Source organism: Corvus hawaiiensis, chromosome 7 (genome assembly GCF_020740725.1).
Source record: "Corvus hawaiiensis isolate bCorHaw1 chromosome 7, bCorHaw1.pri.cur, whole genome shotgun sequence".
NCBI classification, from domain to species: domain Eukaryota; kingdom Metazoa; phylum Chordata; class Aves; order Passeriformes; family Corvidae; genus Corvus; species Corvus hawaiiensis.
The window spans coordinates 30,305,402-30,320,251 of record NC_063219.1 but is presented as its reverse complement, the minus strand read 5'-3'; the positions used below and the strand labels follow the sequence as shown (position 1 = coordinate 30,320,251).

Sequence of the window (14,850 nt, the reverse complement as noted above, 5' to 3'; positions counted from 1 at the left end):
TACTTTTCAGGGAAAAGATCCTTATTTTCTACATTCTGTAAATAAGTGCAAGTCAAATTTCATGGGTAGCAGGTATGTCATCCTTTTCTTCCTTCCGATAAATTACAAGTGATCCTTGGTTTTTTGCCCTAGTAGAAACTTTCAGGAAAGTAATTAACTTAAGGTTTCTGAAAGCAAGGATCCATACATTTCTTTTTGTGGAAAAGAGTGAATGTTGTCAGTATGTTAATCTGTAAAATTTGTCTCACTGTGAGAATAGTTGCTGACCCAGGTGATTTGCCTGCTCATTCTGACAATGTTATTTTATTACTGCAAGCTTGGGGGTTCTAAGCTACAGAAATCCAGTAAGTAGAATTTGGGGCATTACTTCCTTTGATATGCAATACATACTGGATTCTGGTGTAGAATAAGAACATTATGAAGGAAGCTGTGTGTCATTCAGTGATTAACAACATCTCTGAATGGATGCTTGCAGTGTTTACTGCAGAAAGATTGCTCCCATGCTGGCAAATTACAAAAATTCCAATGTATTTCTTTTTGCTTAGAATTAATATTGTGTCACCAGAATTTAGTAATAATTATGCAACCCTCTAAGGATAAATAGAATAAATAATACTGTTTCTGAGAATAACAAACAGATCCACCTTTGAATCTGGGGGAAATAATCAAAAGGGAGAAGAGAGGAAGGGCACCTCTAGAAATGGTTCATTCTTTACTGACTGCACTGACTTGGGCTTTGTCACTTTTGTCTTTGCTCAGTGGATGTCAAATGTTACTGAGTTAGAATAATAAAGTGTTATGTTTCTTCTAAAAGAGGCAGTGGAAAATTGGACTCTTTCATTATTTATCATACTGCACACTCTGTGCTATGCCAGAACAATCAGTGGGTAGTGTAAGGGTCTCCTGGCTTGGCACAGCCCTGTAGCAGAAACACTAAGCCAAAAATTCTCACCACTTGAACATTTCTCTAGAAAGCTTTGAAACTTCTGTGAAGGGATTTAGACACCAAGTTCCCTTTGAAATTAGAACTTACTTCAAATTAAGTTAAAAGGGAATTTTTTATTTCAATTACCAAAGCCACTTGCAAAATCTTCAGTGCCTATTAAAAAAAAGTTTTTGTCGCAACAGACTGTGGAAAAATCAAAGTTCTGCTTGAGATTTTTAAGAGTAAATAAAGACTTGAATGTTTACAAATAAATATTTCATTTTTTTAAATCTACTACTACTCCACACTTGCAAATATTTCCTTGTCTTTAATGTGTCTTAAGCAGAGGACCAAAACAGAAGGAATTAGCCCAAGATGAGGCAGATTTGTTTGCAGGTCTAGAACCCAGCTTTCTTGATCCTCAGTCTCAGGATTAGTTTGCATGCAGTATCGAAGGTAGTATAGATTTTTTTTTAAGTGGCATCACAATAATTTACATACAACATGAGCTTTCCAAATGGACTTTTTTTCAAAGGCTTTTTTCAAGATTTGCTGATGAAAAAGGCATATTACAGTAGTTAATTCTGTTTCTTAAACTTCACTGCAGCTGGGCCGTGCAAAATAATTTTACTATAGCAGGAAGAAACTGTATCCCAATTATTGCTACTGGGAAAAAAAATTACTTTTACACTTTAGAAAATAATCCTCATAAATCTGAGCATTGGATTAAAGTGTTTGGAAAGAAATGCCCAATGTTTTTTGTAGTGCTAATTCACAGAACTACTTCCAGTAAAAATTATTTTAAAAATGGCAATTATCACCTGTCATAATCATTGTTATGAAAACCTAACAGAATATCCTGGATTCCCTCATCTGAGTAATACTTCTTAAACCCACTGTTCTCATATCCAGACCACATACATTGAAGGGATGACCCAGAGTAGAGTTTGATTGCACAAATGTAAGTTGTTCTATTCAGTTAAAAATAAAGTTACATCAAAGAACAGAACTTTGGCTACACACCTGCAAGTTATTCAGCTGTATTTGGAAGCTTGCTGATAGAAATCTTTTATATATGCTACTATATAAAACATTTGATTTCATGTGAAACACATTTTTGGTTCAGTAACTGTATTCTCTTGCAGATGGTTATTAATACAATTTCACCACTGACACTGTCCAGATCAAATTGTCAGGAAGGTTTCACTGTTACCTTCCCAGATCTGAATTTTTAGCATTATTGGTACTTGAATGCAAGGCTGAGCAGTGACATCTCTGGAACAATGTGCCATGAAAGTAAATGTTAGACAGGCCCCCTTACTATTGTTAATATATTCTTGTCCATAGTAGGGAGAATTCTAGGTGTTAATCACCATGGAAAAATTATGAATCAGTAGCCAAGTGATTAGAATGCAGTTCTGCTATTTATTCTTCAATAAACAATCTTGTCAGAGAATCCAAGTCTGCAAGCACCATTTTAAGGAAATGTCATTAAAACATTAAACTTGATGTGCCAAATTTAGTTAATATATAACTAAATCAGTAAACACTTCAAGTTTTCTATTGATTTCCATTCTATGAAAATAATAACGAAACATGGCATAGCTGAATATGAAATGTTACAAAATCTTCATTTCATGATAGATTGTTTTGTCCTAAGTGTAAAACTTGCCACTTTCTAAGTGAAGAACTCAATTACTAAGGAAGTTACTGTTCAGGTCAGAGATGTTCTTTTAATTGCAGAAATGTGGGCGCTGGATAGCAGCTGTGATCTGTGACTGCTACTGACCTCTTTGGTCACTGGGATAGCCTGAGATGCTCTTGAGGGTCAATGAGGCTGTCCAAGCCAATTCTCTTAGTCCCATTCATTTCCCAGAAGGCTCGTGCTGCTCTACTCCTGATCCAAGACATTTGCTGCACAGTGAGTGCAAGTACTTAGTATGTTGGAACAATATGAATTACATTGTCAGGGAAGCCTCTGAACAAACTTTTCAAGGAAAAATTAATCTTTTTTCCTAAGCTGAAAATTCTGCACTTAGTACCTGTAAATCAAATTGCCATTAGCTATTTTTAAGACCTAAATAGGATTTCTCTGAAACTCTAAATCATGAAAAGGGCTGCCTTCATTTCTGAGGCTCGGGGTCCAAGGGTGCATAGCTGGGCCACAAGGCCTGACAGCCAAGTTGGGCTGAGGTAAAAAGGCAAAGCAAGATTTAACCTGGTGACTCTGAAGGTTGGTTGCTTCCATAGATGAAAAAAAATCTGTTACTGTATGTATAAAATGAGCAGTGGAGAAACACTAATTTGTTGTCCAAATCCCTTCTCCTGAGTGCCCAGTTCAGCGCTGTTTCTCTAATGTTGGGCATGCATTTTGATTCTCTGCTGAGTTACTTTACAGCTCTCACCATACTGACATTTTCTGAGCTAATGGTGGCACAAAACAGTATTATCCATGTTTATTTCATGCAGTCCATCCTACATATCTGTATTTTGACAGAAGAAGACAGAAATCTTCATTGACTGTCTTATGCAGAGAAAAATGAATAGTTCTTGCAACGTGGCCTTGAACCGAAGAGCTGCTGTGCTTCATTGACTTCGGGTTAAGCCGTTGGCTAGAAATCGCACATCTGAGGCATATAATAGGAACATTAAGTTTGTTCTCTATAAAACAGGGACCTAAATCCATTGGCTTAGTTAATGTTCAAAAGCATATAATACCTAGTTTTTCCCACTGAAACCATTTGGAACTCCTGAATGTCCAGATGACCTGGCAGTGTTTTCCTATGGAACAGATTGGGTAGCAGGTTAGTAACCTACCTTAGATCGCTGTCCCTACACGCTTGGGCACAGCTTTTAGTATCTAATTGTAGATGTTCTCCCAGGACATAATAAAGGTGAAAATTTAACTTATGTTTCAGAAAATAACCTTGCTGTCTTGCTCCCACCCGAGCTCTCAGAGGATTTTACATGGCCTGGGTTGTTTGTGATCTCTGTTTGATACTGGATCTCTTCTGTGCTGCTCAGATTTGCTTTAATTGTAGAAATTGCTCAAGAACTGTGCTACTAAACTACTATGGAATTGTTTATTCCTTCAGCTGAGCTGTTTTCAAATACTGAGTTATTTTCAGTGTACCAGATCATAGTATTGAAGCTCTGAGTGTGCTGGTATATGCTAGCTCTCTCATGACTGGAATGCAAAAGTGAGTGTTTCCTGGATTTTATTTTTGTTTTCAGAAGGCAGAGGCTGTATATTTCTCAATTAGAGGGCAATCTCTGCATGATTTAGAAACTAAATATGGGATGTTGCAACAAAATGACAGTTGTTTTTAATGAAAAATAAAATAAAAGCTTTAAAAAACTGTTCTGAAGCACACAAACTCAACTGACTTGTATGGAATTAAGTTTTCTAATTTCTGCTTGTCATCAAATTTAAGCCAGAGTTGCTTTCTGTTTTATTGTATTTAGATACTAAACAGTTATTTGGAAACATTATAAGAAATTTGCTCTTTGAGAAGCAATGAAGAGAAACTGCTTAAACTTCCAAACCTTGATGAAGTTTTCAAGCTACTGGTGTTTAGTGCATTGTGTCTGTCATTTTCCTCTCTAGCAATTAGCATAGGTTCATGAATGTATGAATGAACTCATAGGTAATGATGTGTTGTCTTTTTCTGATACAATTGTAGCCATCCTGTTTCATCTTGTCTATGCTAAAATCTGCAATAAGTTTTTGTATCACCAACTAGATCTGTGACAGAAGTAAGGATAGAAATTACATTACAAGGCCAAATGTTTTATTTTTTCTGTACTTCTAGATGTCAGTCATTCCATGGTTTCTGGCAAAGCAGGGAGTAATGAAGGTTTACACAGAACTGTCACTTTTGATTCAGACCCTGATATCTATCCCCAGAAGTGTGTGAAGGAGGTTAAACTGGGATTCATTTACTTGTGGGAGACAGAGACCTCATGATATCACATCCCACAAGCCTGAAGGATTAACGTGAGACAGGGAAGAAGGAGCAGACACTTGAACCTGGGCTTTCCATAAATTTTCTATAAGTGTTCTTCTTACCATGGTGTCTGACACATTACAGACATAACTTCTTTTTTCAGTTTCTCTTTAATTCTGAAAACACTGAAAAAAACAATTTAGTTCCTCTAGGAAGATGAAATCTTGACTTGTTTTTCATGAGGGGAAAATGGTTTTCTGTGTGCCTGTAGTATGAGAGTATGTCATTAACCCTTTCATTAACCCTTCTGCTCTCCTGAGCTAAAATGAGGCTATTCCACAAGCAGACAGAAGCAGGGATACATCTTGTTCCTTATGGTAATGGAGTTAGGTATTAACTGTACTTGTGTACCAGGTGCTGAAATCCATCACTACAGAAAACATGTGCATAATTTTAGGCATGTCCCTCAGGGAAGACAGTAGGAATTGTGGATTGGTTGGAAATAGTATCTTGAGTACTGATGTTTTTTTCAGATCCTAAGAGTTTTAGTTCATGCTTTATGAAAGCAAGTTGAGCAGAGAGCCATTTCAGGGGAGGGCTATTCCTATTTTTAGTAAAATTCCAAAAAAGGGAAGCAGAAAAGAAAGACAGAGGCTTCTGAGCATATCTACTCTCATGACTCCACCATCAGAGAAAGGAAGAGCACAGCCACATGTCCAGCAGCTATCAGCCTGTATGGGGTCTTTCCCCTTTTTACTTTATGTCCCCCCACTCAAAAGCAAGCTCTGCAAGAGGCAAACCTGCCTTGTAATGTTTGTGTTGTTTCTAGAAGGCAGATTCATTGAAGGAGAAATATTAGTTTTGTTACTTCAAGGCTGATTTTCAGCTTCAGCATGTTTCAATGTAAATACCAAAAGAAAGACAAACAGTCTTTAAAAAAAAAAATGTGGCAGACTTGAACTAACATTTCCAAGAGGCTCAAATATTTTACTGAAAACAATCATTTGACCCTGTCAACTTTGAGTAATCTTATTAGATTTTTTCACTGTCTCCAGCAGCCCTTGAAAAGAAAAAGTTGCATTTCAAAGAGATGCATAAGATGAGCTGGTATCCTTAAGGAAGATCTAAGAACAGTGGAGTGTACATTATTAGCCAAAGAAGCCAGTTTCATGGAGCCAGAGACCTGTCCTTGTACCCATCCCCTTCCACCCTGCCCCAGCCTTTCATTTCTGCTCAGGGCTATTTGAGTCTGCAAAACAGGATATTCAGCCAGACCTTCCAGCAACCCTTGGGAATCTGCATGGTTTGATGAAGTCCAGTGACAGTCTGTATATCCTCAGTTAAGTGAATATAATGTTCTGGTGGGTAAAAACTAAAATTTAAACCAAAAAATTGTACTTGCATATAAAAAGCCGTGTCCTAGCTGAATGAAGTGATGAGTTCATGTTCTCTGCTTTGCTGCTATGGAAATCTTCACTGAGGTGAGAGTCTTTTAAACTGGCTTAAGCTTAGTTGTTCCAGTATGCATGCACCTTGCCTATTAACCAAGGTACTGCAACAAACAATGTAGGCCAAGAGGTGATCTTTTAGTGAAAATCATACTGGATTCAGGAATTTGCTTTTTTCTCTGAAAAATAGCAACAGTATCTGCAACTGAAGATAGCACTTGACAAATGGTGCTTTTTCTTCATCTTTGTTGCTCTTTGTTCATATCAGGCTTAATGGAGTGTGGAAGCAATCAAATTCGTGTCGTTGTAGTTTGTATTAAAAACCGCTGCAGCTCTAAGAGATCCAACCGCTACTTCAGTTTAGAGAAAAGCAGAGAATCCAATGTCGAATACAGCACATGCACAAACAAAAATGTTTACATGTTTATAAATCATATAACTGAGTTAGTTTACATGGGATTATGCATCTAATGAGTAACTATTGGATTATTCCCATTAACGAGGATGTTTAAGAGCAGATGAGAGGCCAGACTCTACAGGCCTTCCAGCTGGCACCTGATCATATGCGTAGTTTCATCCACATAATATGGCTCCAACCTGAAATAAGAGTTTCAGCTCAGGGTGTGACCATACCATGACAAAGAGGAAAGCTGCTCTGAAAACACCACTTTCTGTCTTTGCTTGTACAGCTTGGGCAGGAAAGAGGATGTAGAAATACATTTGCTGTCACTTACCACAGCAGCCAGGGTGTATGTCATTCTGTTGGTAGCCCAAAAAGTAATGTGTCCCTTTAATGAGCAGTTGTGTTCTTTGAAGGCCTCAGCTTAAGGAGGGTTAAGTCCCCATGGAAGATGTGGCAGGACAGATACATTGATTACACCTTGGTAGTCCAGTTATAAAGGGACAAACACCTCACAAGTACTCATCTAAACCTTTACTTGTTCTGTTGAGCTGGTAGTTGTCGAAGAAAGGCTTCTTTGGGAAATATCCAACTATTCTTATTGTTTCAGCCATAAATACTGCAAGAATATCCTACCTCTCCATTGTTGTGTTTCTGGTTGCTACAAAATCAATAAATTCAGAGCATATAAAAGCCAAGTATACTTTTAGCAAAAATTACTATAAAATGGAAAGAAGGTGGAAAAAACTTTTCTATATTCACTGCATAGTGAAATGTTCTTCAGAATGAACTGAATAAACATTATTGTTGCCAGCTAAACCATCAGATATTTTTAAAGTCATTTGGTCTTTTCACCTCCTATACCACATCACCTACTATCTCCAATTACTCTAAAAATCAATCTGTCTGTTCTTTGAGCTATAGCATTAGACTCCCACAGTGGTTTTGCAACTCATGGCTCCTGAGTTTCACAGGGCATCACATGATGTGTTCCAGGGTATCATGCACAGCTTGTAGTTTGCTGCAACCAAAAGGGTTAAAATTGAAAACTGGTTTTATTGATTTGGTGAAATTGGGGGGATATTTTGCTGCTCAAAGTCTTTCTAATTTGAAATAACTAAATAAAGAAAAGGAAAGAATGGACCAAAAAAATTCAAGACTTTTGGCATCTGTTATGGCTATCACTAGGCACCTCTGTACAGTCTGCCAGATACTCAAAAACACTTAGCACATACTGCTTCCGTTGGAGGCAATAACATCTTAAAAGCCAGACTACTTCACTCATGGTGCCTAGTTGAGCACAAGAAAATAAGAAATGTTCTTTCACAGCAGAGGCCGTTCTCTGACCAGGATGCTTAGAATAGCAGGAAAAAAGAGAGTGCTCTAAAAGGAATGAACTCCACTTCTGGAATTCAGTGGTTTGAAGGCATCCAGACTGTTCCATTTAATGCCCACCACTAGACGTAACTCCTATGAATTTGTCCTTTTGAACCTATTTATGTTTCTGTATTATAAAACGTTACTTGTTTGTGAAGGTAGATTATGGATGTTATATTTAACTTGGTGTTTCTCTTATGCCTGCTGTCTGGTAATTTAATTGGGTGGCCTCTAGTTCTTACTTTGTGAAAAATAGTTAAGAACCATTTTCTACCTATGTCTTCTCTACTGTTCTTCTATTTACCCTACACAATCAGTAGAATATTGTCTTCTGAAAATTTATGTGTCCAGATTTCAAGTTCTAAGCTATATTTTTGTAGCTATGACTTTTTCTTTTGGGAATATAGCAAAAAGTTGTCCCTGCTTAGGGGAGAGGATGAGGCAGAGGGGTGGTACTAATACCTACTTTTAGTATATCACTCTTTCTTTGTGAGCTCACAAGTGGAATGAGAAGCAGCACGTGGTGTTAACTATCCTACTTTTAACTGAGGTCATTCAGCATTGATTATGCTGGAAATCTGAGCAGAAATTCAGTATGAGATGGATCTCGGCCCTGTGTTTTTACCTGTTAAACTGCTATAAGGAATGGAGGATGACCGATCATGGGAGACATGTAGCAGATTTCTTTGATTCTTTTAAAAGTTTCAGCTTCAATTTTAAATATTCTGAGGATCATTCAGGATAATAAAAGTGGTTTTATAAGGTATTTTTAATTATTTAATATGCTGGAAGAATGTATTATATTTTCAAGTGCCAACAAAGCATTGATATGGATGTTTGTGGTTAGTCCAATACCTTCCAAACCTCACCTTTGAATTCACGTGGTTTATTGTTTGTTTTTTTTAACTAGGTGAAGCAACAGTGAAGAAGAAACCAGCTCCAAAGACTCCTCCAAAAGCAGGTAATTTGTTGCATGTGTCACCCAGAATTACCAGTGCAGCTGTTTGCCTAAGTTTGTTTGCATATGTGATTAAATGGTAGGTAAGTCAAATTTGTTTATGCCGTCCTAAGAATTAAATTATGAGCATCCAAAGAAGTTACTCTCAAATGGGCTATAGCAAGATCCTACAAAGTGTCAGCACTGTGTAACTTATGCCCTTTTGCATATACACAACACACCTTGGCTTTCTGTGAAAGAAACTTTTCTGTGTATCACAGAATCCTCTGCGTGAGTAGCTACCACAGAGAAGGTGATTGATTCTACTTTTCCTCATCACTGCCGTTATGGTAACCTGTTCATGTGTTCACAGTCTCTGAGGCAAAGCTATCAATATTTAAAGTTACAAGGAAATTTCCTCTATAGGAAACTCTTCTCAGTGTCTTAAAACTTTGTCAGACTTTTAAACTGTTCAGGCTGCTTTCTGTGTCAGATATGCACCTCAGCCTAGTTTCCTTCAGATATTTTCAAAACAAAAGCACTTTTAAAAGGTCAAGTCTAGAGGAGGGAAAAACCCACTTCGTTTTAATTACTTTGAAAAGGAAAAGAAAGCCCTTTTTTCATGCCCAGTAGCCCTGTGCTTTGGAAATAATGTTACATTTGGCAGTGAGGTCATTGTAATATTAGGGAATGCCTCTTACCATTTCTGTCAATAGGTCCTCAAGTCTGCCCCTTCCCCTCCAATACACACACAAGAATAATTTTTTTATCCTGCTGCTTTTATAAGCAGTGGTATAGGTTTCACCCTGGAGTTGTCCAGCCGCTGATATTTCTGGCATCTGTGCTTAGCAGCTCCCCTTGGGTCTGACACACTGAGCAGCACAACCAAGAGCCAGGCAGGAGCACTGTTGGCAGAAGAGATGCTCTGCCATCTATTGATACTCAGGCAGTGAGAAGGAAGAGAAGAAGGAATGCCTGATTCAGAAATAGAGGGGGACAAACGGAACTGCAAGGTTTAAAAGAACCACTGTGATACACAAACAAAAAGATCCATCATTGCTCATGGGGAAATTTAGCATGATGAAGACATCAATTTTCTTCCTTGTCTCTCATGATTTTTCTGTGCCACATAATGTTTATCTGGCTACTGAAGCCAGAATCTTCATAGGCAGATCTTGAGCCTGAAATTTTCTGAATGCTGTTGAAGACATCAGAAAGCAGGTTTGCAGACCCCCTCAGCACATGCAAATTGATAAGAAGGTAGCTGAAGCCACCCTTCAAAAACACAAAGTGCAGAAGAAAAGAGGTTTTTCTGAAAAACCCAACCCAAAATTTCATTAATTATGTATTTGGAATTGGTGGTAGGTGACAATGTTTTTGTCTTTTGGATGTCTGTACCTTGGTCTTGCATGAGCAAGCTTTGGATGGGTAGATTGTTATTGCTTCACTCCCCTAGAATAAACAAATCCACAGAATTTTTTTCATTGCAAGCAATAGGTAACTGCTAATCTGGATTTCAAATGTTGCTCTGAAACAGTTGAGCTAAGAAATGTGTGTTTTGAATGTTAAGAAAAATTATAGTCATTTAAATGGATATTTTATTTATTTTACTTTTTCCCATCAGCTGCTCCTCCTCAGATTACTCAGTTCCCAGAAGACAGAAAAGTCCGTGCAGGTGAAGCAGTGGAATTGTTTGCCAAGGTGGTAGGAACAGCACCCATAACTTGCACCTGGATGAAATTCCGTAAGCAGGTAAATTGTTTTCTGGTCTCTTTTAACAATCATTGAAAAAGTAGAGCTGGAAAGGAACACCAATGACTATCTCCCATTTGTCCATCTCCCTTCCCAAGGAACTGGCAAAGTCCATGTTGTTCCTGCAGATGTTTTTCTCACCTCTGCTGAAAACATTTCACTGATAAATATTTCACAACCTCCATTAGCAAATTATTGCAGTGCTTATAGGGCCATACTGTTAGAATTTTTTCCCTAATGCTAAACCCAAATCTTTCTTGCTCCAGTTTAAACCCTCTGCTGCCTTTCCCTTCCTATAACAAATGACCACTTCTTTGTGAAAAGACTTAGACCATGAATTAAAGGATAAGTGATGGGAAAGATTCAGGTATCTGAAAAGTATCTGTCACAGATGTTTCTTTCCTTCAAAAATGACCTCTGCTTTGTTGATGCTGGATCTAAAATTATGCCAGAGAGGCAAAATGCCATATAAAAAGCTTGAGTGAATTGTCTTGCAACACAAATATCACCATACAGGGCACAACAGCAATCCATGCCATCAGTGCCCTTACTCTGTAGGTTTAAAGTTCCTTCTACCTGAATTAATATCTTTAAACTGTATCACGTGTCCATAAGGGCAGTTTCTAAAGAGAGTTGCTTTAACAAAGTTACTTAAAATCAAACCACTTTAAATCAAATAACCCAATATGCAAGTTCAGACTGGAAGATGAAATGTCACGTTAGGACAAAGCAAATATAAATATCTACTGTAGCTGCTATTCTGTTTATTTCATTCTGAACTTGTTATGCACTCCATAGAGCATAAATAAAAACATCTCTTCCTAGAAGGAAGTTTAGACTCTAAATCCAGATGTGTCAGCATTTAATTGAAAGAATTCAAAAGTTTGTTAGTGCAAAGGGTATTCCAGAGTCCATCCTTGCTAACTCCAAATAACCTCTTACTTTAGGGGAAAGGATGGGTTTCTTCCTGAACTCCTATATTTCCTTACATTTCTTTAGCTTCAAGACTGGAGTTAACTGCTCCTTTCCACAAAAAATAGGTCTCAGAAGCTTCACTGACATTCAGTGTTGGATTTTGCTAAGCTCTGTCTTAACATTTAGGTAAAAAGTACCCCTCAAAGTGAGTTTCTGGTTTGTGTAGAATTCTGAGTTCATTGTTGAATACAACAATCCTATTTTCATAGATTTTATATATACAAGATCTATGTGATAACAGGGACGAGAAGCCCCTAATGCCCATATCAGATCCATAATCTGTGATTCAACATATTTTTCCTTTGTGAAATGCTATTTTTGCAATCTTTATATTTTCTTCTCCAGTTATTCACTATGACAAAGTGAAGTATTGCAAAATCATAAATTAAAATGGCAAAAAATTTTAAATTATCCATTATGGTGAATGAGATAGAAAAGAAAAAAACCTTCAGGAAGGTTATCAAACACTCTAGGAGGACAAGTGAGGGCAGCAGTCTCTCACTTATTAATTTAAAAGGGGAACCACTTATTGTGTCCTGTACTGCACCATGATTTTGCTTTATTTTCACTTACACTTCACCACATACAGTTTTACACTTGGATTTCTTTCTTTCTTATAAATGTGGTTGATTTCAACTCTGTTCCATTCCCAGTCCTAAAAGTGAAAACCAGCCAAGTGTTTTGGCAGTTTACTGGGAGTTATTTGTAGCTGTTATTTGAGCAGATCCAGCAAGTGGTGAGCTGTGATTTCAGCCCTGCCACTGTTTGCTGCAGCGTCCTCTCCATGTTTCTTCCTCACATTCCCTCAGGTGCAGGAGAGCCACCATGGCGTCTCTCAGGTACATTCCCAAAGAGTTTCTTCTGCTTGAAGAAAGGGAATGTCATGAATCTGTGACCCGTACTGTTGTATGCCATGGCGGTGTAGTGGAGGGGTGCTGGAACTATGCTCAGCCAAAGAGGGGAAAGCCTTTGAAAGCCTCTTCATTAGCTGAGGAACAAAGTCCATCATTGAATACTGCCAGCTGTTGAAGCTTCTTAACTCCCACCAGCGACTTTATTTCAGGATCCCAGGGAACCACAACCAGTGCAAGCCACTGAGCATCCTTTCAGGCCTGTCTCTGCATCCTTTCAAGGTCTCTGTGTCCTTACAGGGCTTTCTCTGTATCCTTTCAGGACTTTCTCTGAATAATGCAGATCTAGTTCTACTATCACCCCTTGACTAATTTTAATGAAGCAAAACATAAAAGACAGTTTAGAATCTCAGAAGTATGTGGGCAGGGTAGAACAACTTTCAGTATAATTTAACCCTACATAATCCCCTTTGCTAACTTTCTATTTGAGTTATTGTAGGAAAATCTTTCTAACGTTACTTTTGGGCAGATGTGCATGTGTTTTGTCTCAGTTGAAGAAAAAAGCAGGGAAAGTCCTGTTCTTAAACTTTTGATTTCTTCTTCTCTGAATATATGAGACAAGATAAGGCAAACTAAATAGCCTTCATTTTTAATTAAATTCTGAGAATGGCTTGGAAGAGTCACTTATCTAAGAAGGAAGTGGTGGGAGGAAGAAGGGCATTGACATTATGTTGTCTGTTTCATAAGAACACAGCGTACAGCTTCTAAAAGTGCAGTGTAGCATTATGAGGTTTCTTAAGAACTGTCATGTCGCAAGCTAATAATGATTAAAATCTGTCACCTTGGCCATTTATGCTATGATAGCTCTGTTTCAATTAAAAACAAGTTCATAATATGCCTATGGTATTCAGCAGAGATTTTGATTTTTGCTTCTCCAGAAAATAAAAGTGCTATAGGAAAGCTCAATCTGCTCTTTGAATGTCTCTCTGTACAGCTGTAGCATTATGTCTCCATTTCATGCAACACCATCTTCAACTGGTCAAACCCAAGAAACTGTTACCCTGGTTTGTGTGGAAGTACAGAATAAGCTAAACAAGAGGGCAAAAGTCACAGCTATGGATGGTTTGCACATTGGGCCTCTGAAGGGGAATGCCAAATGAACTAAGGCTAAAACTTTGTTCCATTGTGGTTTCTCTAAGATACGTGAGACCAAACTTTGTTCTTTTGACAATTACACAGTTTGCACTTTCAGCCTGTCAAAGAGAAGTCCAAAAGCGAATCTCCTGTTCCTTAGTGGGGTTCCAGCAACACCAGTGCTCCCTGTTGGCTTTGCAGGACTGGAGCCATTTTAATGTTCCACTGCATTTCTAGATGATTTGTATTGATTACACATTTTACCAGCTACACATGTTCACTTCTGTAATAGAGTTATCTGCAGATAACACTCCATATGATAACATTGTATTGTTCTTTGAGCTCTTTCAGATACAAAGAAATCTATCACATAATTTTTTTTAAAATTTGGCAGATTCAAGAAAATGAATATATTAAAATTGAGAATGCTGAAAACAGCAGCAAGCTAACAATATCATCAACAAAGCAGGAACACTGTGGATGTTACACCCTAGTTGTAGAGAACAAACTTGGCAGCAGACAAGCACAAGTCAACCTTACAGTTGTTGGTAAGTCCATAACAATATTTTATATATATACTTATTCTTCAAGCATGAGTTTACATTTGCATTTTATATAATTATATGCAACAGGTTAAATAAAACAATTGGTTAAGTTAAGAAGACTGAATTAAAAAGCTAGTACTTCAAGAAATGGACAGTGACATTGGAATAAGGACTATAAGCAAGATCAGTAGGTCTATATTGTGTTTATTTGGAAAAATTACTAATTCCATAGTGATGAAGATATAAAATACATAAAATAGCTCGTGCTTAAAAAAAAAAAATCCCCCCATGAGATAAAAACAGCTCATGTCTCCATTTTAAATTCCTACCATGGTTTACTGTTTCACAGTGACAGAAAGCAGTGAATAAAGAAACTCTGCTTTGAATATGGAGCCCTTCATATGTGGGTTTTTACACAGGTATCTTAAAGCTTCAAACAGCCTTGTCAGGTGACACTCCCAGGCCATCAGGTTTGTTGTAGCAGGCTGTGGACAGCTGCACAGAGATGTAGACTGGTAGACAGTTGCAGTATATTTGCAGATAAAACTGCACCCTAGTA

The 14,850-nt window shown here is 37.6% G+C and overlaps 1 protein-coding gene across 3 annotated transcripts in view; it reads left to right on the top strand.

Moving 5' to 3' along the window:
• MYLK (myosin light chain kinase) overlaps nucleotides 1–14,850 on the top strand; it is a 196,322-nt gene that overhangs the window by 139,591 nt on the left and 41,881 nt on the right. For all 3 annotated transcript variants that reach the window (XM_048309977.1, XM_048309978.1, XM_048309979.1), the window contains 3 exons: nucleotides 9,008–9,058; nucleotides 10,659–10,786; nucleotides 14,141–14,294. In XM_048309977.1, the coding sequence (XP_048165934.1) occupies nucleotides 9,008–9,058; nucleotides 10,659–10,786; nucleotides 14,141–14,294 (333 nt within the window). The remainder of the gene's footprint in view (nucleotides 1–9,007; nucleotides 9,059–10,658; nucleotides 10,787–14,140; nucleotides 14,295–14,850) is intronic.